Below are 26,394 nucleotides of genomic sequence, written 5' to 3'. Positions count from 1 at the left end.
TTTAATAATGCAAATTTTTACTGTAGTTTGACTATCCTCAATTAATAATCCAAGCACAATGAGAGGCCTGATTCATTACAAAAAACCAAAACAAAGAGAGATAAGAAAGACTCACATTGGATATTTTTTCCTCAACTCCTAAGACTATTCTTATGGATAGATCTAGTTATTGTCCCCAGTTGTCTGTATCCCTCTGCGGTACATTTTATTCATTTTTGTTCTGGGATTTGGAGTGCAGATTTCAATTTATTCTTACTAATGAAGGAAGAAGAATGCTTCCTTGATCATATTTTTAAAGATTTTATGGTTTCAGTACCACTAATCTCAGGGTAGTTAACTTATTAGTCTTTTTAAAAATAGCCTTCCAGTATGGGTCTGGATATATAAAAAGAAGATGACCCAGTGTTTCTCCTGTTTAGTATTCCAAGTTAGAGACAAGTGAAAAACGGTTATTGTGGGAAGGCGCTGGATAAAAAGACCCTTTCCTTTGGCAATTCATACAAGTGAATTAGTATCCTGATGAGTAAATGAGTAAGACACACTTTCTTATGAACCCTTCCATATCGTATCTTCCACAGTGAAAAATGTTGGCATTGAGAAGACTTTTATGAGTCCAATATAGTTAGTTGCCTCCGCTTCCATTCAGTTGCCATATTTTCTACCAAACCATATTTTTGAAATTTTGAGCAGGCTTTGGTACTTTTTTTGTTTTGGTTTTGTTCTTTTTAATAAATGGGTAGAAAGAATGGAACAGAAAAACTCAGTTGTTTCCTCATAAAGCTTATTTCATTTTGGCATTTATCATGAAACGATGGCAGTAAGTAGGCACCACAATGTCACGTGACATTGATAAGTATTTTATTTTGAAATTGTTTTGTATTTTGGTATTATGGCCACAATGTTACAGCAATTGAATTTTATTCTTTTCATTTTTCTTTTCAATTACCACCATGTCTTTTTTATTTTGATTTTTGTAAAATTACTTTTAAATACCCAAAGCATCAGCCTCTTAAGACCATTCTTATTTCCTCCTTCTAAGTTAACATGAATATATTGGCCTGTATAATCCTGCCTATTCTAAATTCTTCCAACACGTTTACATGCCACGTAGAAGAAAACTTAAAAGGCTAAAAAACAAACAAATTTCCAGGCTTGTGTTATATAGCTAGAAGATGTTTAATCGGCCCACCACGTTAGTTATTAAAAAAAAAAAAATACATGAGGGCAAGAATAGTGTTATATTCTTTTAAAGTCCTCAATATTTGCCTGTAATAAGTAATTAAATGTTGTTTGTGTTCAATTTTTTTTAATGAATCAGGCCCAAACTTACTTTTCTAAAAATCCATTTGTGGGAATGAGGGTGGGATAAACTTATCTACGTTAGTTTTATTTTGGCAAGTAAAGCACTAACTCTACAATGCATGTCAGATCTTTGTCACCTATGCCCCCTGCCTTTTTTTCCCTTAGAGTTTCTAGATTTGTAATGTAGCAAACGAAATATATATATATATATATATTTAATTTTTAAAAAAATCTCAGCTATACAGAGACTATTTTCCCAAAGGAAGAATGGCAACTAACACAATGATCTGCAATTAGAGAAATAACTGTAGTCTGTCACTTGGGAAACTACCTAAATCAATGTTTCATGTTATTTTCTTTTGGTTCTAGTAGGTTTTAGATTTTAGAAGTTTGGATTAACTTTTTGTGAATGTGAGGGCACAGTTTTTTGCCTTTGATTACTTTTGGAACATGCCGTTCCTTGTGGATACCTTACAACATCAGAGGGCAGAGTTTGAATCATTTTTCCCATTTATCTCCTTAAATATTATAAGATGATCCTGGCATGTATCTGCTTCGTGAACATTGAAGATCTTTTTCTAGGTTCTCCACAGCCTGTGAACCCCCCTAGACCTTTCAAGCATAGTGAGCGGAGAAGAAGATCTCAACGTTTAGCCACCTTGCCCATGCCTGATGATTCCGTAGAAAAGGTTTCTCCTCCCTCTCCAGCTACTGATGGGAAAGTATTCTCCATCAGTTCTCAAAATCCGCAAGAGTCTTCAGTGCCAGAGGGTAATGTATATTAATTTCCTATAGAACCAAATATGAAAGAGATAAAGATGATGAAAACATTAAGAAATTTTCTTCTTTTTCCTTCTTGCATCTTATGGACTTAGAAACACTTCATTTACTCTACAGATATTTATTGAGTGCCTTTTGTTGTGCCAGGCACTGTTTAACTTAGATAACGTTTTAATCCACATTGATATTAACTGAGCCAGTTTATCTGTGCTAATAATATTCTGTTACATTCTTTATTTTGTATAGTGCCTGATGTTACACATTTGTCACTTGAGAAGCTGGGGCCTTGTCTCCCTCTTGACTTAAGTTGTGGTTCAGAAGTATCAGCACCGCTAGCCCCAGATCCCGCTTACCATAATGAATGTCCCAGGGCAGAAAAGGAAGACACACAGATGCTTACAAATCCTTCTTCCAAAGCAATAGCTGATGGAAGAGGAGCTCCAACAGCATCAGGTAAAAAAGATTGATTTTACAAGTAGCTAGGCTTGCAGTTAGAAGGTATAGACGTTTTGATGTTTAATTACATTATCTTAATATGTAATTCATCTTTATAGATACTTTTATGTAACCTCTGTGGGAGATGGGGTTCCTCTGTCAAAAGTTCTTTTGTGAGACCATTTACCATCACCTTCCCTGGACTGATTGCCCATTTTGTCACTTTAATTGACTTCCTTCTCCTTGCTTCTTTCTTGAATTCAAGTTTCTACTAAAAAATAGGAATTGCTAGAGCTAAAAATAATTACAGAAGTTCTTGGTTTTATTTTTTTTAAAGATTTTATTTATTTATTCATGAGAAACACAGAGGCAGAGACACAGGCAGAGGGAAAAGCAGGCTCCCCACAAGGAGCCCGATGCCAGACTCAATCCCAGATCCCAGGATCACACCCTGAGCCGAAGGCAGATGCTCAACCGCTGAGCCACCCAGGTGTCCCGAAGTTCTTAGTTTTAAAGCCAGAAAATATTTAATGGGATGAGAACTTAGATTTAAGGATTTAATAGAATGTAATATTTAAGGAACACATAGCTTAAATTTAACTGTTTACCTTAAATGTAATCTCATATTTCTAGGCAGAGTCTCCCAATTTTAAATATCATTTGTTATAATGTTATTTTGGGAGTCTAGTGTGTAAAATCAGCCAATAACACATTTGGCAGACAATTTTATGGTACTGTAATATTGTTACATTGTTTTATTTGGAAGTTTTACAGAATTTTAAGCTCATCCAAAGAATATACATGATTTTAAAAAGGGGAATACTAATTTCAAATGTTCTTCTAGTAAATTAATTTGGAGTTAAAGTCTGCATTAAGTCAGTTCAGAGATGGGAAAAATTTAAGACTGTTTCTTGATCTGCCGTGGAGAGCATTAAGAGTGATTGTTTTAATAGCTACTTCCCTGGGGTCCCTTTATCAACTCATTAGATTAAGCATAAAGTAGAGATTGTTCTTTTCTGATGGTGGCACATACTAAAATAAAATGATTGAAGTAACTTACTTTTTAGATTATTGCCTTTGCTTTCTTTCAAAGTAAAAATGTAATATTAAATACACAGTTTTCTACAGTTTAATTTTACCAGTAAGGTTTGAGGTTACTTTGTTTCTGTGTTTTGTTTTAAAAGTGAGTACCCAACTCTGAAGATTTATAGGCTTTAAAATATTTTTCATTTCCCAAATCTGATCCATTGCCTTTTGGCTCTTTTTCTAAGCTCCTTCTGTACATAGGGTAGTTGATATTTTTTTTTTTTCCTTTCCCCACAAAATTTCTGAATTATCATTGACTCTCTGAGATATTTTTCCTAATGAAGGTCTTATTCATTTCTTTAATTATTTGGAGTTTTTTGTGGCATTGGAAAAAATGAAAAATCTATATCCTTTGGGGAAATTATTTTTATATGAGCATTTGAAAATATTTATATTTTCTGTAAATCTTTTGTAAAGAAAATATTGTATTTATTTAAATGTGTACACACATACATATACAAATATTCTAATGGTAAGGTAACTGAAACATAGACCAATATAAACAGCTATATAATAACTGAGTGATGTTAGATTATATATCCTGAAATGTCAACGTAGTAATTGCGTATGGAATGGGAATCCTTGATTCAAATGTTTTTGCTTCTAATCCGAGCATTAGCCTAATCTTTTTCCAGAATTTCTAGCATATTTGTGGACATACTGCTAATTATGACTGTGGTTCCTGATTCTCATAATAGTTAAAACTTTTTTGGGGAGAGGGAAGGCATACTATTCTTTTCCTTCTTAAGTCTTGGAAATAACTTTGAGAAACTGAGAGTAGTAAGTTAGTTTTCTGGAAAAGTGGATGGTAAGAAAGTAGATTTGTAAGATGATGAATCTGTAGATATGTTGAAGAGTGAGGGTCATCTGGTTGTGCTAACGGCTGGTAACTTCAATTGCTTAAATCAAGGAAATGCATGGTTTAAATGTTAATTACTGAAAGTCCATTTATTAGAGGGCTGAACACAGTCACAGTGTTTGAATGTGGCGTGATGGGGATTCTGATTTATTTCTATTACCCCTTTTAATTTTTTATTTTTGGAGGAAGTGGTGGAATTCAGGTCATACTCTAATTGGACATCTTTTTATTAAAACTCTGTGAGCCTGCCTGACTTGCATTGAAATTCTGAGTAGTTTACATGCTTTTCTCTCCTAACATTTTTGTTATTTGCCTTCTCTCAAATATTTTGCAGTCTTTGTTGGACTTCTGCTCCCCTTCTGAAAGTCTGAAAGTAGTCTTTCACAAAGAGTCAAAGTACCAGGTGTTTTTGTTTGTTTGTTTCTTCCTTTCTTTTTCTTCTTTCTTTATTTTTTAAAGATTTTATTTGTTTATTCATGAGAGGCACAGAGAGAGAGAGAGAGAGAGAGAGAGAGAGAGGCAGAGGGAGAAGCAGGCTCCATGCAAGGAGCCCGACGTGGGACTCGATCCCAGGTCTCCAGGATTACACCCCGGGCTGAAGGCGGCGCTAAACTGCTGAGCTACTGGGGCTGCCCCCTTTCTTTTTTAATATATGCTGTTTGGTTGGTTAGTTGATTGGTTGGTTGGTTGGTTGGTTGGTTGGTTGGTTGGTTAGTTTCCATCTTTGTTATAAAGTAAATTTTGTTACCTTTGAATTTCTAAACATCCGTAGAAAGCATTATACTAGAACTTGTATCAAAGACATTTTCTGGGGTATTTTTGTCAAATTGAAACTCTAGGGGTGTTTAGAATGGTGAGGTTGTTAGTCATGAGCTGTGAAATAGTTTAACAGACTTAGATTTTTATTTTTTGTGTGTTGAAGAGATGTGCACACAGCTGAGTATAAAAGTCATGGTAGGGGATTGATGAGATTATCCAAATTATATACCTGTTAAAGGTATTTAGGTTAAATACCTAAATAGGTAGGTTTAATAGGTTAAAACTTTACTTTTAATTGTAGAGATAACGAGCTCATACTAATCCTTCTACATTCTTTCACTGGGAAGCATGGCAACATGGTAACTAATTGAGGTGAAGATTGGCCCACCCCCCCAAAAATTCACTGGTATCCTTGTAAAAATTGATGCTTTTGTTTTCATTTTATTATTAGAGTGCTTTATCTAATAGAGCCAAGCAGTTTTAGGTGAGGATAGAACCTTAGTTTTGTTACTATCTGGAAATGTTAGCTCATTTTCTTATTTATCTGCTGATTGTATGTGTAACAAATACTGAATTCCTCTAACCTCTTTAAGGTGTTAAAAGATATGGAAGCTCAAGCGCAGTGTATGGAAGGGTGAGCCAGTAATAATCACAGAAGCTCTGACTTGTGGACCGCTTGCCTGTGCTGTGTCACTGTGCTGGAACTTTAAATAGATGGGTTTTAGTCCAGTGTCTTACCTTAACTTTGCATTTCCTTTTTTAAAAGGCTTTTTGTTTTTAAGTTTTTCAATTTTTTTTTTCCCCAGAATTTTGCAAATCAAAACTACAACCAGGGACTCCGTAATCTACTTCCACCCCCACACCAAATGTTCATGGCTCCTACAGAGCCTGGGGTTTCCATGGAGAGTCTCAGGGATAGCCTCGTTTTTAGCCAGAGGAATTACAGATATTTTGCAGACTGGAAAGGGCTTGAGAAACCCCCTGCATTGCTGGGTTTTATGCTGTATGCAAGCAGATGCGGCTCAGAGATCTACCTCTCTTTAAATAGCTCTGTTTGTTTTTGTTCATTTTTTTTTGTTTTTGTATTATTTATTGGACTATCTTATATTTTGTTTGAAGAAAATGTTCTGATGGTAAAATTTAAAAATCACTATTCAATAAACTGATAGCCTCATTCTTTGGTTCCCAAATTCTAGCACATGGCGAAATAAGTATAAGATAGTGAACTTCTCATGAAACTATTTTTTTCTCTTGTTGAATTCTCAAAAAGATCTATGTTATTTTTCTATTTAGATATTTTTTATTTAGAAGTCCTGCCATCACTGCAGAGATGAGTATTTATTTTAATAAACTTAACAAAATGTTCACAACCCTTTGTCAGTCTCTCAATTTCACTTCTGACGTTTATCAGTTAAGAAATATAAAAGTTTGGGAACCACTAGAACACATGAAAACTTTATCTAGACCTAGTCGTTTCTGACTAGGTGGGAGCACTCTGGGAGTGATTGTCTCTCTTCTATTGGGCTGACCTGTGTTCTGGAGCAGTGAGCACTTCGTAGCGCTTCATATTATTTGTCCTCTAAGTACCTGAGGGATCCCACACCTGGATCCAGGGCATGAAGGCAGCCCAGTAAGGCAGTCTTCATCTGAATCACCCTGGATTCAGTGCTCCAGAGGGTTGGGGCCTCCAAGGCAAACATCACAGTCAGCAGCTGCTCGAGGTGTCTGCTACCCTCTGAGGACTCAGAACCTCCTCTCTCATTGTCTTGTAAAGTCCTCATCATTTTCAGGAAAAAAACATCAGATATGTAGAATTTTCATGGTGTGGTAGTAGTTATTAAAGGAAGTGTTGTGTTCTTTGACAGCCTTGATAATAAGGAAGTTTAATTGTATTTCTTTGTGCTGATGTTCCTTTTGTTTTTTTGTCATGAGAGTTTTTTTTTTTTTTTTTTTTTGTCAAGGAAGCTTATCAGTATTTTTACTTAATTTGAAACTTCAATTGAACACCAATAAAAAATAAATTTAAAAAATAGAAAAAAGAAACTTCACTTATTAGAGCCTTATTAACATTTAATTCAAATTGAGTGATATTTTTGTATTTTTTTGTTTAAATTCTATAAAATATTTGAAGATGAATTAAATGCTAGCTTTTTGATTCTGTATTAGAGTGACTTAAAAATCAACAAATCTTGTGAAAGGTGGTGTTAAAGCATAATGGACTGAAATTGTATTTTAAATGCACTATAATATTTTTCTTAGGTTAATCTTAGATACACCTAAGATATTAGCACTGGAAACAGTTGAATATGAGTTGAGAAGCTTGGTTAAATGTCTCTGTTAGCTATTCCATTATGAAGTGTACTGGTTTAACTATGAGTTAATAGTACCCAAATGTCATGAAGGTTGAATATTTTTAAGGTATAAATGAGCTTTTGTATTTTACATTTAGAAAAAGACCAAAAATGGTTTGTAAAATAATTATATTTTGGCTTTTATTATTACCTAACAATCCACTCATTGTGGAGTTCAAAGGTACAAGTTTATTTTAGGCAACATAAATTAAGTATTAGTTTAAAAATCTTATACAGATTGTTGAAAACCAGTATACTTTAATATAAAGTTGAGTATTTCATGTGGATGACCTGAGTAGCATTCATGTCTTAAGTGTCTCGGAAGTGGGCACATTACGTTGGACTTACCACCAAGGTGCATTTCAACATCTGGATTGTCACAGGCAGAATAGATCTTTACTGATTGCCCAGTACATTTGTCAAACTTTGTAAGTGTTTGCACCCATATTTGTGCGATTTCTAGAAATGGTGTAGTCTTCAATTATTACCATACCACAGAGGAGAAAGTGAAAGAAAGCACTTATTATTCCTCCAGCACTGGTCTAAACACTTTATGTACTTAGACTCACATAATGCTAATAATGTGAGGATAAAAAGTCATTCCTATTTGGTGAATAAGGAAACTAAACAGAAAGATTACATGAAAAAAAAAAAAAAAAAAAGAAAAAGAAAGATTACATGATTTGCTCAAGGCCAAACAGGTACCCAGGATTTTAATGTGGATAGTCTGAAGGAATAAAAATTATCCTTAATTATCAGTCTTTTGACATAAGAAACCCCACTTCTTTGTCACTAGTTCAGGTGGTAAAGTGATGTAGGGCTTTAGGAGAAAAGAGCCTGAAGTAGGGTGTTGTGAACTCTTGTAATGTAAAACATTGTCCCATACTTTTAAAACTTTTCTGACTAAACTTACCTTTTTTTCCCCTAAAACTGCAGGAATATCGAAAACAGAAAAAAAAGTGAAATTGGAAGAAAAAAGCTCAACAGCATTTGGTATGAACAGAAAGTAATCTTTAAGCAAAAGACTAGATGGCTTGGCAGTGGGGGGACATAGTCTGTCCCTTACTTCTTATGTATTAGTGCTCTTTTAGGTGTAAGTGAGCTTCTATTTTAGTATTTATTAGTGTTACTCAGCTCCAGATACAGGATTTCTTAAACACGTAAATATCTTATGTGTATCTTTTTTGTCAAGGGAGTCTAAGGCTTTCTTTGAGAATTTTGTGTTTTTGAACATCTCTACAGTTATGGCTATTTAAAAATAAGCTACCATGTAATACTGTTGAGACTTAGGGAATGGATGATGAACTGAAATAGTGATATTTTTTTCTGACTTTCTTCTTTACCGACCTTATAGAAAGGTTACTGAGTTTTCTGCCTTTTTTTTTTTTTTTTGTCTTCTGTGCTATAATGATGAAAAGTTTTGCAATAATTGATGATAGTCTTAAATATTCCATAGACTAGCTAACTGGAGCTTGGGTCCCTGAATATGGTTAAATATGTTTGATAAATTGTAGGCTACATCATCCTGAGTTGGAGCAGTAGTTACTATATGTGATAAACCAATTTTAAGTAAAGTACCCAAGGATACTGCTTTCACACCCATTCGTTTTCTTTAAAGTCATATGACTGGAAAAAAGGTATTTTAAAATTTTGGAAAAAATTAGTCTGATGAAATAAGTTTTTGCTTTGTGTTATTAGCCTTCATAATTGTACACACTGGGAAGGATTGGCAGACTGAAGGAATTATTTATGGATTGGTTTAATTTTTTATTTTTCCAAAGGAAAAAATTTCATTAAGTTCTTTTTTAAGTCTAATATATTTTCTCATTAAATTCTGTGGGGAAGTGCTAAGTCTCCTCAGTCAGGTCTTAAATTATGGAGTTTATTTCTTGCCACATCAGGGAACTGAGTATATTACTCATTTAAGATTTTAACTACTGTCTGTGTTAACTTCAAGGTGTCAGGAGTTGGGATTTCTCAACACTGCTAATGAAGACCCCCTCTTAGAGCCCAATAAGCTAATCAGGAGTTCCAGACTCATGACAGGAACAGTTTAATTGAATCCATCCACTGGGCAGGTGACTGGAATAGCTGATTAAAACATAAATGCTGCTTTTAGGTTAACCACAGAAAAACAACTGAGGATCAATCATGATTGCTAACTTTGTCACTTGTGTCACTTAGGTAAGAGAAAAGAAAAGGATAAGGAAAGAAAAGAGAAGAAAGACAAAGATCACTACAAACCAAAACAGAAGAAGAAAAAGAAAAAGAAAAAGAAATCCAAGCAGCATGGTAAGTATGCTAAAGTGGTTATTTTTGTTTGTTTTGTTTGTTTTTAATTTTCAGATTCTTTCAGTTTTTCTGTGTTCTTCCATCAAAGTGAAGACAGGACAAGATCCCCATCTTGAGAACTTGAGAAGTCCCTATAGCTTTTCCTTGTCTTGCTGATTTAGAAAATATGCAACTCTGTTTACTATAGTCTGTAAATTAATCCATCTGTACACTAATCATTGCAGCTGATTAGAGTCTTTCATTTCCAACATTATGGTGGACTGGATACCCTTGTCAGGTGTGCTTCAGTCTACTGAAGGAATTATTTTCAGTCTAGAATTACAGTCCCTTGAAGTAGCTTTCAAAAATGAGGATGTGAAATAAAGATATTTCTGGGAGAACTTTTGAAAAAACAATGATTTCTGTCAATACCCTGTGTAAAGGATATTCTAATCCTGTACCTGAAGGTTGAAGGAGAATGATGACAAAGGAAGGTTTGAGATGCCAGAAGAAATAATGAGCAAAGAAAGTGTAAATATGTGAATAAGTCTGCACATTGATTATATAAATCATTTTGATTTATGGGTAAAAACAAAGTGGCAGAGAAGAAAAATATACGACAATAGTAATAGCTTGTACATTTAGAGAGACCTGCTTGTATTTCAGTTTTTCAGGTCTTGTATTGTTGTGAAAGAGTAAAAGAAATGTATTGCTTTTAGACTCTAACACGTTAAATCAGCATTGTAGAATTTCTAACATGATACTAAAAGAATGGAAGCATAGGGTGTAATTTCCAAAATAGACAGTAAGCAAATGTAATGAAAAAACCATCCAAAAGAAGGTGATACAAAGAAAAAAATAGAAAAGAAAAATACAAATTACAAAATAAGATGGTAGAAATAAATCCAAATATATCTGTAATTACAGTAAGACAGTATCATAATTAATTTAAAAATCCAGTTATAGGTTATTTTCAAAAGACTTCTAAATAGAAGGATGGAGAGGACAGAGCAATGTTGAAAATAAAAGCATGGAAAAAAATTATGGGCAAATACAAACCTAAAGGAAAGTTGGAGTAGATCTATTTATATCAAATAAAATAGTCATTAAAGGAAAATTCATTATCGAGATAGGCTACTAAATGGTTCAGATCACTTTATTAGTTCCTAGATACAAAATTTAAAAAACTTTTGTTTTTTTTTTTTTTTTTTTGGAGAGAGAGCATGCTCAAGTGGGTGAGGGGGAAGGGAAAGGGAGAGAGAAAATCCTAAACAGGTTCCAGCAGTCCAGCGCACAGCCTGCCACAGGGCTCCCATCTCACGACCCTGAGATTATGACCTGAGTTGACACCAAGGGTCTGACACTTAACCAACTGAATACCAGGGGGCAGGTAAATAAGATATTAAGAGCTTATGAAATGATGAAGATACATATCAAAACTTGAGAATGTAGCTAAAATGCAACCTTTATAAGAAGAGTATGTGTCACCATACATATTTTTTTTTTATTATTATTATTTATTTATGATAGTCACAGAGAGAGAGAGAGAGGCAGAGTCACAGGCAGAGGGAGAAGCAGGCTCCATGCACCGGGAGCCCGATGTGGGATTCGATCCCGGGTCTCCAGGATCGCGCCCTGGGCCAAAGGCAGGCGCCGAACCGCTGCGCCACCCAGGGATCCCTCACCATACATATTTATATTAGAAAAGAAAGCTGAAAATCAGCTAAGCATCCAGCTAATTAAAAAGTTAGAAATGAGGAAGCTCAAAAATGTAGAAGTAGAGAATAAACAAGAGTAGAAATTAGTGAACTAAAAAATAAATACTAGGAATAAAAAATAAAATTAATTTTTGTAGAAAACTAATAAAGTCGATAAACCTCTAGGAACACTGGTTAAGGAAAAAGACAAAACATACAAGTAAATAGCATTAGGAACTAAAGGGAATATAATTACAGATGTTCTAGACTTAAAATGAAGAAAAATGTAAACAGCTTTATGCCAATGAACTTGAGAGTTTAGATGGCATATGGATAATTGCCAGACACCAAACTCACTTACGAAGAAGTTACAAACCTGAACAGTCTTCAAACCTGAAAGGAAATTTAATTATTATGTTAAAATCTTGCCACAGAGCTAAAGTCCTGACTCCAAATGTTTTGCTGCCAAGTTTTACCAAACATTAAAAGAGTAGACTATGCTAAACTTACATAAATTATTGCAGAATTTAGAAAAAGAGACAACACTCCTGTAATAGGGAGAGTAGTGTCACTCAAAAATATATGTCCAGCTTCCAACCTTTGTACCTGTGAATGTGACTCTAGAATAGGATCTTTACCAATATGATTTAAGAATGAGATCATCTGGGATTTAGAGTGGACCCAAAGCCAACAGCTAGTATATTGGAAGGGAGAGGATGATGGGGAATCCACAGGGAAGAAGGCATTGAGGAGACACAGACAGTGATCTGAGTGCTGTATTCTCAAGCCAAGGCACTCATGCTACCAGACACTGCAAGAGGTAAGGAAGAATTTGCCCCTAGAGACTTCAAAGGGAAATGGCCCTGTTGACACTGAATTTTGGACTTCTGGCCTTCAGAACTGTGAGAGAATAAACTTCTGTTGTTTTAATCCAGCAGATTTGTGGTGATTTGTTGGAGCAGCCCTAGGAAACTAATGTACCTCCAGATTCGTTTTACATTATTTAAATAACTGTTCAAAATCAGAAGAGAACTGTATGGGGAAGGACAGTCATAGGCTTTTCTCATTTATGGACGTAGATACAGAACACATAAATAAAGGTTACAGAATTAAATTCAGTGGTGCATTAAAACATATGACCACATAAGGTCAGAATGCAAATTTGGTTTGACATTAGGAAATTGGGGGTCCCTGGCTGGCTCAATCAGGAGATGCAACTCTTGATCTTGGGGTTGTGAATTTGAGCCCCATGTTGAGGGTAAAGTTTTCCTAATTAAAAAAAAATTGTTTAAAAAAATATTTTAGAAATCAGTGAAATTCCACAGTAACAGATGAAAGACAACAAACGTTACTATCTTTATATATGTACAAAAACCATTTGATACATCTGTGTGTCCTTAATATTCAAAAAACAACATTATGACTACGTGATTATAAAACCTTATTTAGAAACATTAAAGAAGCCTAAAGCATGGGAGAAAATTCGTATTTACTGGTTAGTAGATTCAGTATTGAAAAGATGCCACTTCATACTACGTAAATCTACAGATTCAATGCTGATTCTACAACTTACAATGGAAGAGTAAGAAGCCAAAAATAATAGTCAATCTTAATAAAAAGAACTATTCAGCTATAGTTTAAGGCAGTGAGGCATTTGGAAGAATAGACGTATTGATTAAGGACAGGATAATCCAAAGCATATACATATGTCAAAACTTGTTTTACACAAAGCTGACATTTTTAGATTAGTAGGTAAAGGATAAACCTTTCAGTAAATGGTATAAGAACATTTATAATCCATGTGGTGAAGAAAAAAATGAAATTGGATTCCTGCTTTATACCATATGCACCCATAAATTCCAGGTTGATGAGTGATGAAATGTGTGGAAGACCAAACTATATAACTTTGAAAGACAACACAGTATAGGAAAACATCTTTATGATCTTGGAGGGCACAGAGGGATTTCCAAACAAAAAGTGTTAATAAAGGAAAAGGTTGAAAATTTGACAAGACAGGATTATAGAATTACACTTAAGGAGGGAGGGGTTCAGGGACAACTAGATGACGCAGGAGTAAAGATCCATGAACTCAAAGATGAGGCAATGGGACACCCAATTAGAGCAGAAAAAAAAAAGGGTAGATTAAGGGCCTGATGGGACAACATCAGATGGACTTTCATATTGTAGGGATCCCAGAAAGTGAAAAAATATTCCATGAGATGGAAGCCAGAAAGAAGCTGAAGTAGCTCTACTTCTATCATAAAATAGACAATAAGAAGAGGCAAAGATAGATGCCACATAGTGATAAAGAGGTCAGTCCCACAAGAGGGTATAACATAAATATTTATTACCCTATAAATAGGAGTACCTAAATATAAAAAGCAAATATTGCCAGATCTAAAGGGAGATGTACGTAGCAATGCAATAATAGTAGGGGATTTTAACATCCCACTTACATCAGTGGATAGAGTATCCAGCCAGAAAATCAACAAGGAAACCACCTTAAATGACATGATAGACTAGATGGACTTAACAGATATATTGGAACATTCTATCCCAAAGGAGAAGAATACCCATTCTTGTCAAGTGTACATAGAACATTTTCCATATTAGATCATATGTTAGGCCACAAAGTACAAATCGTAATAAATTTAAGGGAATTGAAATCCTCTTAAGCATCTTGTCTGGCCACAATAAAATAAAACTGGAAATTAATTACATGGAGAAAATTGGGAACTTCACGAACATGTGAAGATTAAGCCACATGCTAGTAAATGGTGGGTCAAAGAAGAAATCAAAAGAGAAATAAAATGCCTGAAGACAAAAATGGAAATATACCAAAATTTGTGGGATGCAGCAAAAAGAGGTGTAAAGAAGGAGTTCCTAGGGATAAATGCCTACCTCAAGAAAAAAAAGGCTCAACTATTCATCTTGAAATAGAAGAAACAAAGCCCAAAGTTAGTAGAAGGAAGAATAGATTAAGCAGAAATAGAGACTAAGACTAAAAAGAATGAGAAGATCAGTGAAACTGAGAACTGGTTCTTTGCAAAAGCGAACAAAATTGATAAGCCTTTTTAAAAGTAGATTGGATGAGTAAAAAAGTTATTACGCATTTCTGTTTTTATGTAGATAAGTTAGTACATGTTTGGTTAAACTATTCCTTTTGGGGGGTATGTCCTGGAGATTTGGGAATTGTTACTTAATAAAAGACAGATAGTGATGGAAAAAAATTTGATAAGCTTTTAGCTAAACTTACCAAGAAAAAAGAAGAATCTAATAAATGAGACAGAAGATGTAACAACTGATTGATACGACAGAAATGCAAAGAACCCTAATGAACACTATGAGCAATTTTATACCATAAGGTTAGACAATCTAGGAGAAATGGTTAAATGTCAAGAAATATGCAAACTACCAAAGCTAAATCATGAAAATAGAGTTAAATAAATAGAAAATCTAAACTGACGGATTATTAGTAAGGAGAGATTGAATCAGTAATCAGAAACCTCCCAACAAAAGTCCCAAACCAGATGGCCTCACTGGTGAATTCTATCAGATAATTCAAAGAAGAATTAATATCAAACTATTCTCTCAAACTCTTGCAAACTCAACTCTTCCAAAAAACAAAAGAGGAAGAAACTCCTCCAAATTCATTTTATGCAGCCAGCATTACCCTGGACGAAGGCACTGTAAAAAAAAAGAAAATTACAGGCCAGTATTCCTGGTGAACATTGATGGGAAAATCCTCAACAATTATTAGCAAACCAAGCTCAGTCATACACTAAAAGGATCATGTATCATGATTAAGTGGGATTTATTCTGGGGACACAATGATGGTCTAACATCTGCAAATAAGTTAACAAAGGATAAAAATCATATGTTCATCACAATAGATGCAGGAAAAGCATTTGACAGAATTTAACATTTATTTATAATTCTCAGCAAAGCAGGTTATAGAGAGGATGTAACTCAACATAATAAAAGCCTATATATGACAGACAGCTAACATCATATTCAGTGGTGGAAAGATGAAAGCCTTTGCTCTAAAATCCGAAACAAGACAAAGATGCCTAGTCTTGCCACTTTTATTCAACACAGTATTGGAAGTCTTAGAGCAATTAGGCAAGGAAAAAAAAAAAGGCTTCCAAATTGGAAAGGAAGAGCTAAAGCTGTCACTACTTGCAGATGGCATGATATTATATACAGAAAACTCTAAAGACTCCATCAAAAAACCATTAGAACTTATAAACTTAGCGAAGTTGCGGTATATAATATCCATACATAAAAATTTTGCGTTTCTGTACACTAAAAATACTACCAGAAAGAGAAATCAAGGAAACAATCCTGTTTGCAGTTGTATCAAAAAGAACAAAATACCTAGGAATAAACTTAACCAAGGAAGTTAAAGACCTGTATATTAAAAAACTGTGAGATGTTAATGAAAGAGATTGAAGAAGATGCAAATAAATGGAAAGATACTTTGTTTTCATGGCTTGGAAGAATAGGTATTGTTAAAATGTCCATACCACCCAAAACAATCTACAGATTCATTGCAAGCCCTATCAAAATTCCAAGGACATCTTTCAAAGAAATGGAATAAGCTTAAAATTTGTATGGAACCACAAAAAAACCCAAATAGCCAAAGCAGCCTTGAGAAAAAACAAAGCTTGGAGGCCTTGCACATTCTGATTTCAACCTATAATACAAAACTACAGTAATTAAAATAGCATAAAAACAGACATATAGATCAATGGAAGAGAATGACCTAGAAATAAACTTTTTTTACACATGGTTAATGAATTTATGACAATGGAGCCAAGAATATCCAATGGGGAAAGGGTAGTCTCTTCAATAAGTAGTGCTGGGAAGACTGGACAACCGTATACAAGAGAATGAAACTTGACTACTATCTTATACCAAACACAAAAATGAACTCAAAGTAGACTAAGGACTTGAACAGAAGACCCAAAACCATAAAAATACTAGAAGAAAACATAGTTGGTAATCTTTCCATAGATCTTGGTGATGATTTTTTAAATCATTTTTGGTATCAACCAAAACAAAAGCACAAATAAATAAGCAGAAATACATCATATTAAAAGGCTTCTGTACTGCGAAGGAAGCCATCAACAAAATGAAAAGGCAGCCTACTGAATGGGAGAAAATATTTGCAAATTGTATTACCTGTTAAGGGGCTAATATCCAAAATATTTTTAAAAACTCCTATAGCTCAGTAGCAAAAACACAGTTTTCTTTTTAATTTATTTTTATTTATTTTTTATTTATGATAGTCACAGAGAGAGAGAGAGGCAGAGACACAGGCAGAGGGAGAAGCAGGCTCCATGTACCAGGAGCCCGATGTGGGACTCCATCCCGGGTCTCCAGGATCGTGCCCTGAGCCAAAGGCAGGCGCTAAACCACTGCGCCACCCAGGGATCCCAAAAACACAGTTTGATTAAAAGATGGGTAGAAGATTGAAATAGACATTTCTCTAGAGAAGACATACAGATGGCCAAAAGGTACATGAAAAGATGTTCAACATCAGTCATTAGGAAGATGCAAATCAAAACCCAATGAGATATCACCTCACACTTGTCAGAATGACTGACTGTTGTAAAAAGATAACAAGTGTTGGTGAGGACATGGAGAAAAGGGAACTCTTCTGCATTATTGGTGGGAATACAAATTGGTGCAGCTACTGTGGAAAACAGTATGAAGGTTCCTCAAAACATTAAAACTAGAAATACCATATCCTGCAATTCTGTCATGTGGTATTTGTTCAAAGAAAACAAAAACACTAATTTGAAGAGATCTATGCACCCCCACCCCCATTCATTGTAGCATTATTCACAGTAGCCAAGCTATGGAAACAACCTAAGTGTCTACTGATGGATGAATGAATAAAGAAATTGTGGTGTACACATACAAAAACACACAATAGAGTATTAGTCATGAAAAAACATGAAATCTTGCCATTTGTAACTGTGGATGGACCTTGAGGGCATCATGCAACGTGGAATAAGAGAAAGACAAAGACCATTTCATCTCACTTAATATGTGGAATCTTAAAGGGGGGAAAAAAGCTCATTATTGGTTGCCAAAAGTAGGGGATGGAGGTAGGAGAAATGGGTGAAGGGGGGATCAAAAGATAAAAAGAAAAAAAATTAAAAGAAATTCCCTTACAAGGGGGGAAGAAAAAAAGTTATATAGAGGGCGAAAAGACAGCACAAACCATCAGAAAATACTAGAACACATGTACCTGACAAAAGATGAGTATTCAGAATAGGTTTCAAATTTAGAAGTCAAGAATAGAAAAAAATACCCTAGTATGAAAACGGGCAAAAGATTTTAACAGGTACTTCACATAATTGAAAATCTTAAAGTGGTGAGATGACTATATAACATGATGCTCAATCTTATGAGCAGCAGAATTAATGTAATTTTTAAGACTTCATGGGATCTATTTTCTATCTGCTATCTGGGCAAAAATTATCAGGTGATTGGTATCAGATATTGCCAAGTCTGTGGAGATACAGTACTGACTCCTTTGGAAAATGGCCATCAGCAAGTTGTGCCTGCTGTGTGACCTAAAATTCCTAAGTAAGCTCTCATGACCCATGGGGAGGCATTTATGAGAATGTCCGTAGCAGCACTGGCAGCAGCCCAGATGTCCATCAGAGGTCATTCTGTGGAATCCATATCACTATGTAAATAAATGCACTATATCCACAGGAATCTCAGGAACAAAATGATAAGCTAAAAATCACTGAAGAAAACCTATAACTATGATTTTATTTACATAAAGATCAAAAAGTTGTAATATGAAACCATTTTAGAGATGCAAACAGCAACAGCATAAAGAACAGCAAGAGAAAAAAAAACAGCAAGAGGATAGTGAGCAGAAATTTAGGACAGTGGAAACTGAGGTGGGAAGGGAATTTATCAGTTCAAATTAGGATATGGTACAATGAGACCTTCAAAAGTGATAACCAACATGTGTTCTCTTAACGTGACAGTAGCGTTGTCCACAATAGCCATACTTATGGAGAGAGCCAGATGTCCATCAACAGATGAATGGATAAAGAAGATGTCTGTGTATCAGTGGAATACTCAGACATCAGAAAAAATGAAATCTTGCCATTTGCAACAACGTGGATGGAACTAGAGGGTATTATGCTAAGCAAAATAAGTCTATCAGAGGAAGACCATTAATATATGATCTCACTCATGTGGAATGCAGGAAACAACAGGATCATAGGGGAAGAGAGGAAAAACTAAAACAAGATGAAATCGGGAAGAGACTTAATCATAGGAAACAAACAATCGCTGGAGGGGAGATGGGTGGGGGGATGAGGTAACTGGGTGATGGGTATGAAGGAGGGCATGGGATGTGATTGAGCACTGGGTGTTGTATGCAGTTGATGAATTCCTGACCTCCACCTCTGATACCAATAATACGATATATCTTAATTGAATATAAATAAAATCAGAACATATGTTAATATGCAGATTTAAGAATGACAATATATATACAATTATATATTGTATTTCCATACACTAGAAAAAAACTACTGGAAAATAAAATGTTAAAGGTAACATTTACAGTAGTATCCAAATAACATCAAATGCAAAGGGAAAATGTAATGTGAGGTATGCAAGACCTGTACATAGTAAATGAGAAGAGGGAGAGAAATGTAAAAAATGTATTAATATATAATAAAATTAAATCTATTATTAAAATTTTTTTTTCAAAAGAAAACTACATGACAGGCACCTAAGTATTTTGTGGTATTGACATACTTTATGTCATATCTGGGCTTTTTTCATATTCATTAGACACTTTTAAAAACCCAGCCAAATGAGAAATTATTCAGAGTCTGTAATTGATGGTAAATTCTTCAGATTTTTAACTCTCTCTAGGCCCCAAGTCATACCTAATTGTTTCTGTGTTCTCTTTCTTTAAAGCTGCCAGAATACATTTGAAGACGTAGGGTCAAACGGGATTGAAAAGCTTGAAACCACTTTCCATGAGTGTTTTGAACATATGCGAGCACTCGTGTGCCTGCACTGCCCCTTGTCTGTTCTCCCTTCACCCCACGCCTGTACATATAGCTCTGGGGGACCCAGACTCCAGAGAACTTAAAATCAGGAAACTCTGGAGCTTCATAAATAAAAACCATTAATCATAAATTTATTTGATTTGTGAATACCCTCCTGTGAGGGATGTATCATGATGCAGACGTGAGAAGCTTCAAACTGCAGGTAAAATTGCCAGGTGAACCTCCCAAGTGACCAGAGGCTGCGGGGACTTGGTGGGCTTAGGTACTGCAGCGGGGACAGCCAGTACTCAGGAAGGGCGGGGAAGGGCAAAGCTGCTCAAGTCCCCTTCTGCCGCATCTGCAAACAGTTCTGTTCCAGGACTCACCTGCAGACACAGAATCTTAGTGTGCAAAATCCTGTGCAAGTCGGGGAAAGGTGATAGGGAGGGGCTGACCGAGAAGGAATGAGGACCAGCCACACTTGGGCACAGTGAGAGAGTGTTGATGAGCATGCAGGAGGTGGTGGGGACTTGGGAGAAAGGAGGGTGGTCCCAGTTAGTAAGAGAGAAAGTTGCAAAGAAAATTTGGCACCTGAGAGTTGTGTTCCGCCGTTACACTAACCCTGGTTTTGAAGAGTCCTTGATCCTTTAAAACATGTTAATACATTTTTATTTCTTTAATTGAAAAGAACTTTATATCTTGTTTACATTTTAAAATCTGACCTATAAATGAAAATCTTAACTTCGTAAATAGACTCCTAGCAAATACTTAAAGATGCACAGAAGCATGGCTCTTTATAGGCAGCAGGTGTGGAGTTGGGTAATCACTGGCATCTTTGCAATTAATTATTACATTTGAGAATTTATTCTGGGCTATTTACATTCATCTTGGAAGTGACACTTTTCTCCAGATCAAATTAGAAGAGGGGTCTTTAAGCTGGAAATAGGGAGTTTTAAATAACTTAAAAATTTTAAAGACATCCTAATTTTAAAACGTTCACATTATTCCTACTTGAGGTTCCTAATATAATATGCATTTTATTCTACATTTACTACTACCAGGGAGTTTTAAAGATTCTTTAACACTGAATGCTATTTTGCATATCCTGCTGGTGCTTGTTATGTACCAAACGTGCTATAATAATTTTATATACAGTGGTTTATTTAATCCTCACATTAATTGCTGCTTTACAGTGGAGCCTCTTATACCCATTTTAGAAACTGACCTGAAACAGAGAAAGAGAGTTGTCCAAGCTCATGTGGCTCTTGAGTGGTGAAAAGCAGATTCAAACCCAGTTAGTCTGGCTTCAGTCTTAATTTTAACTTTAACCATCATGCTCTATTGTTTTGTTACTTCCTGGGCCTTAGAGACCATTTGTTAGACTGTGCATTCTTCCCTCTAGCAAGTTTTTACTTACCTTTACTGGTGTAATAAGTTCTTAACAGTTGTTTGTACAAGAAATGGCCTTGTTGGGATTCGAGACTGACAACTTTGCCAGTGTTTACCTTTGTCACTTTGAGCCAGTCGCTTTATCTGTCTTTTCTGTGTAACTGTGAGGAGACCGAAGGCATACAGAGATTTAAAAGAACTAGAATGAGAAATGCAGGGAGAATCCAGAACATTGTGTTGTAAACACAGAGACTCCCAGGAGCTTGCAGGCAAGCCTATCGGCATATTGTAAGAGCCAATAGGGAGCATGCACAGTTACCTCCTGGGAGGATAACAGTGATGCAAAGTAATCTCCTTTTGTAGCAGGGAGAAGCTGAAGTGATCTAGGATCTGGCTTTACATGGAGGATTACAGTTGATCTAACCCTGAAGCCAGCAGTGGACCTTTTATTCACAGTAGCCAGAGGGGACTGGCATGGGGAATGCAGGTGTAGGTGCAGAGTGCTAAGAAGTTTTGTTTAGTTGCTAAAACCACGTGGAGAGATTCCGTATCACCTTATTTTATTTATAACACAAAATTTAGATTTCTACCACTATTCTCAGGCTCAGGCTGTATGTACTCCTACATTTACTTTGCTGAGAGGGCAATGTAACTAACATGTCATTGATAAAAGGGCAGGTTTCAAAGCTGAGCATTGGGTTCGCATCTTCACTGCAACACTTCTAGCGTTGACCTTTGGCAGGTTATTTAAATTGTACAAATGTCAGTTTCCTCACATCTAAAATGGTAATAATAGTTTCCACTAGGTAGCTTTATTTTTAGGATTCAGGTAGTCATTGTTAAAGTACTTGACACAGTGGCAGCTGGCATTCAGCAAATGCCTTTTTCTTGTGTGTGCCCAAGTACCATGGCCTTAGGCAGCCTGTGGTCACTGTGCGGCCCTGTGCCACTCCAAGATCACTCTGCGGTCTGACAGCATATGCAGCATCCGAGAGTGTCCCCACTCTTGACCTGCTGGAGGTGAAGCCCAGGAATCTGCTTTCACAAGCTTTCCAGTTCGTATACAGATCAAACGTTGAAATCTGCTGGTAACACTTTGTGGTTAAGAGTAAGGCTCTACAGTTAGGCTCTCTGCATTGAAAGCCTGGCTTTGCCAAGGAGAGCTGTGTAATCTTGGGCAATTTAACCTTTTCTGTCTCTGTTCTTCCACTTGTAAAATGGCACTAGCTGTTGTAGCTACCTTATTGTATTAACTGTGAGGATCAAGAGTTAATACACTTATAAAGCACTTAGAATCATGGTTGGCGCACAGCGGGCGCCCAATAGATGTGGCTGTGCTGTAGTATTTACAGTGAGTGCTATGGTAGTGTCCAGTTGCTGCTCTCACAGAATACTGCATATTAGTGACTGAAGACAACCCGAATTTATTATCCTAAAGTTCTAGATCCCAAGTCCAAAGTGGGTCTCAGTGGAATGAAGGTGTCAGCAGGACTGTTCCTTTCAGGAGGCTCAAGAGGAGAATTCGTTTTCTTGCCTTTCCCAGTTTCCAGAGGCTCTTGCGTGTCTTATCTCACATCCCCCTGACCATCCTCAGAGCCAGCAATGGCCACTCAGGTCTTTCTCACTCCACCACAGGACTCTTCTGCCTTTCTCTTGTACCTTTAGGGACTGTAGTGATGACATTGGGCCCACCTGGATAAGCCAGGATAATTTTGAGGTCAGTTGGTTAGCAACCTTAATTCCCTTTTGCCACAGAACCTAACATAGTCACAGGTTCTAGGGATGAGGAACATGGATGTCTTTGGGGACCATTATTTTGCCCCCCCCCCCCCACTACCGCCTGAGATGGTTATTCCATGCACACCAACATTGGTACTGCTCTTCTGGAAATTTGCTTTCCTACGCTTGACCTTTCCCACCTCTTCCAGCCAGTTCCATCTCTTTCTGTTCCTAACCTGCCTCAGGTGTCCTTTACAGCATACTCAGTTGAGGAAATAGAAGCCACCAGATGAGAACTCGCTCATCCATTCACAAGTATGTGCTTAGCTGTGTGGATCCGTCTCCTGTTTTGTCTGTAAGATAATGGAAGCAGTTGTCTTTCTGTTCTTAAAATCCTGGCGCTTGTCACCTTGCCTCCCCTGGATCTTAGACTTTTGAGGCGATGTGTAGGATCTTTTATCTTTAAACAAGCCCTCCTCTGGGGACGCCTAGGTGGCTCAGTCTGTTGAGTGTCCTACTCTTGTTTCGGATCAGGTCATGATCTCAGGGTCCTGGGATTGAGCCCTGAGTGGGGCCCCGCGCTCAGTGGAAGCCTCTCCCTCTTTCTCTCCCAACTTTTCTGCGCCTTCCCTCACTCTGCTTTCTCTCTAACATGAATAAAATCTTTGATAAGTGAATAAATACTTTCCTCTGAACCTGCATTCCTTCTCGGGTTTCTCCATCCCTCTCTTAATCTTCAGCCCCATCTCAGAGCCCTGTTTTCCACCTCTTCTGTTCAAACAGAAGCCTGGAGACAAGCCTTTTGATGCCACACCAGCCCCTCACCTGCGGTCTGCAGATCCCTGCATCTGCCTGCAGTCTTCGTGCCTGGTGCCCTCCTCCCAGGCCTGGCCATACTGCCTCCTGCCTGTGCCTCCCTGCACCCTCCCTCATCCCATAGCTCCAGGGGACTTTCAAAGCCCTGATCAGACTTGTATCACTCTCTTTTTGCTGAATTTAGGATAAAACTCAAAAACATGTTTTTGCTGCTGCCACTCTAGCCTCATTTCTTCTCGTTCTCCTTCACTGTGTTGTAGACACAGTCTCAGATAGATATGCTAGGCTCTCCTCTGCTCCAAGGCCTTCCCAGGGCCCAGAATCCTGCCCTCTCCTGTCAGTCCCCTCATGACAACCCGCTCTGCTGGAAGCTGCAGGTGGCTGCTCCCTGTCCTCTGCATGAGTCATGATAAGCTGGGGAAGACAGGACTTGGATTAACTTCTTTCAGGACCACTTAATTTCACTCGAAGGTTCTTGCTGAAAAATGTAGCAGTTAACTGAATTATCAGTGTAAAAATTGACATGCTACACATTTTGAGCACCTCTTTAAAAACTGCAAAAAAATTTATTTCCATCTTGCATATCTTACTGTAGACAGTGGCTATAATGGAGAGAAACTGTAGAAATAATCCTTTTTCACTTCTGGACTGGCTAACAGGAGTTTACCTGGTACCAGCTAGAACATGGTACTCCCTGGTATGTGTGTACTGCCTGGGGTACATTTCCCAGGTGTTCTCGCCAAACCCACTTTATTGGATACACGGCGATCTAGTTGTTCGTGGGTAAGGAAAGAGGTCCCCGGTTATTTATGTCTTGTAAAACGTGACTTTCTTGTTAATTTTTGTAGTGACTCTTCCTGATGACCTGACACTTTATTAATATTTCTTTATGTATCTTATGTTACAGACTATTCAGACTATGAAGACAGTTCTCTAGAATTTCTGGAAAGGTGCTCTTCTCCACTAACTCGATCTTCTGGGAGTTCTCTGGCTCTGCGAAGCATGTTTACGGAGAAAAATACAACATATCAGTACCCAAGGGCAATTTTGTCAGTTGATCTTAGTGGTGAAAGTATGTGTAATCATGTAATGCTTAAACAAGTCTTAAGATTCTTAAATGTGGAACTGAGATAAAAACATACTTCATTGAGAGCTTATCTGAGCAGGGCACACGGTTTAAAAAGTTATCCCGTAGACTAATATGAAAAATCTCAACTTTTTTAACTTCTATAAAGTCAAATTGGCTTTTATAGTTAATTGTAGGGATGGGAAGCAAATTATTAGTATCTCCTATGTACTGGTTATGGGTATTTTTACATGCATATTTGGAGTCTGTCCTGACAGCTGGGGTGTTCAGGACTCTTGCCTTCCAGTGCTCTCAGCAGTGGGAGGGAGACTCTCCTAGTGGAGACATCGATGGCAGTGGCTTGAGACTAGAATAAGGGATGGGGTCTTCCATCTTATGTCAAACCACAGGGATCCTTATGGCTGAGCTCACTTCCTGCCTTCTCCTTTCTTCTGAGGGCCCGACATGGTAGGTACTAGGTGATGTGTTACCGTTTGCACTGTTACCACTTGCTTTCTTCCAGGCCTATTTCCCATCTAGCCCATGGTGAAGAAAAGTGTCATCTTCCCTTCTTCCTAAAATAAGCACACAGCACTTTGGGGATTCATAATTTTAAAACATTGGCGGGAGGGAGGTTTAGGAAAATGTCCCTCCTTCTTTTCTAACAAACACAAATCCCCTGTTCCCTTTTGGGCCAGTGGCTCTTCACCCCAGGTGTCCATGGTAACTGTCACTGTGATACTTTGATGAAGCGACCCATACGGAGACATGCTGCAGAACACAATGAGGTTTCTGGGAGGGCAGATGGAGTTTCCCAGTGATTGTTTGGGGATGGGTGGCAGGGGTTGAAAATCATGTAAGAACATCAAGATCTAAAAGTCATCATTTTACATGGAGTGCTGGAGAACGGAGAGGATGTCTGGGCTGGCAGTGCTGCCAGAACCTGAGGCGTGAGTGGGGATGGAAGGAGAGGCCACGGGTGTGGGCTCTCGATTCTGCTGTGTCTTCTGCCCTGGTTGTGACCAAGCACTGAGCTGTTAGAACGGATGTTGATAGAGGGCATGGGTCCTGGGCCAGAGGTTCTCAAGTGTTAGCATGCACCAGAACCCCCTCGAAGGCTGGTTAAAACACCTTTCTGGGCTTTATCCTCAGAATTTCTGATGCTTAATGAGCTCCCAGGTGATGCTGGTCTGGAATCCACACTTAGAGAATGTGCTGGGAAAATGGCAATAGTTCAAGAGGTAGTGGTTGGAAGAGAATGGTGTTCCTGTGGCCACTCGGTGGGCGCTGTTGTTCAGGGTGGTATTTCACTATGAGAGAGAACTTTTACTTGCTTTTCTTTTGTAATTTTCAACCCATGAACCCATTTACTCAGCCCCTTGAGGTCAGCCAAGCATTTGTTTGATGCTTGGGAATCGGTTATTTGAACTAGGTTTTCTGGCCAGTATGTTAAGTTTGCATTCTAAGACCATAACACCTGGTTATTTTGGCCATGTAAACATACATGAGATACATGCTAATTTCTTTCAATGATAATAGTTTTAAATTTATTGGTTGTTAATGATTGCCATCCATATAATGCCACATCTGTGCCACAACAGTGCTTGAAACTGTTTATTCATGTTCTAGTCTGCCATTTTGAGACAAGAACTTACATTCAAGAAGGCCCAAGAGAAAATACTAATTTTGGATTTAAGCTAGCAAGATGGTGCTAGCTTCCCAAAACTACTCATATTATTAGAAGGGTTCTATGATGCCTAATTGATTCACTCCTTCTTGAAAATTTTCATGTATTTCTCTAACATCATTTCTACTGACCTCACTT

The 26,394-nt window shown here is 37.1% G+C and overlaps 1 protein-coding gene across 1 annotated transcript in view; it reads left to right on the top strand.

The window, feature by feature from the left end:
* The window catches only part of PHF20L1 (PHD finger protein 20 like 1), a 78,291-nt gene that overhangs the window by 38,694 nt on the left and 13,203 nt on the right, over window positions 1-26,394 (top strand). Inside the window, exons 11-15 of the mRNA XM_041768502.1 lie at window positions 1,885-2,073; window positions 2,329-2,535; window positions 8,509-8,565; window positions 9,757-9,864; window positions 24,411-24,575. Coding sequence (XP_041624436.1) covers window positions 1,885-2,073; window positions 2,329-2,535; window positions 8,509-8,565; window positions 9,757-9,864; window positions 24,411-24,575 — 726 coding nt within the window. The remainder of the gene's footprint in view (window positions 1-1,884; window positions 2,074-2,328; window positions 2,536-8,508; window positions 8,566-9,756; window positions 9,865-24,410; window positions 24,576-26,394) is intronic.

Source organism: Vulpes lagopus, chromosome 9, assembly GCF_018345385.1.
Source record: "Vulpes lagopus strain Blue_001 chromosome 9, ASM1834538v1, whole genome shotgun sequence".
NCBI classification, from domain to species: domain Eukaryota; kingdom Metazoa; phylum Chordata; class Mammalia; order Carnivora; family Canidae; genus Vulpes; species Vulpes lagopus.
Note: the sequence above shows the minus strand (reverse complement) of the source record. Positions and strands in the feature narration are given on the sequence as shown.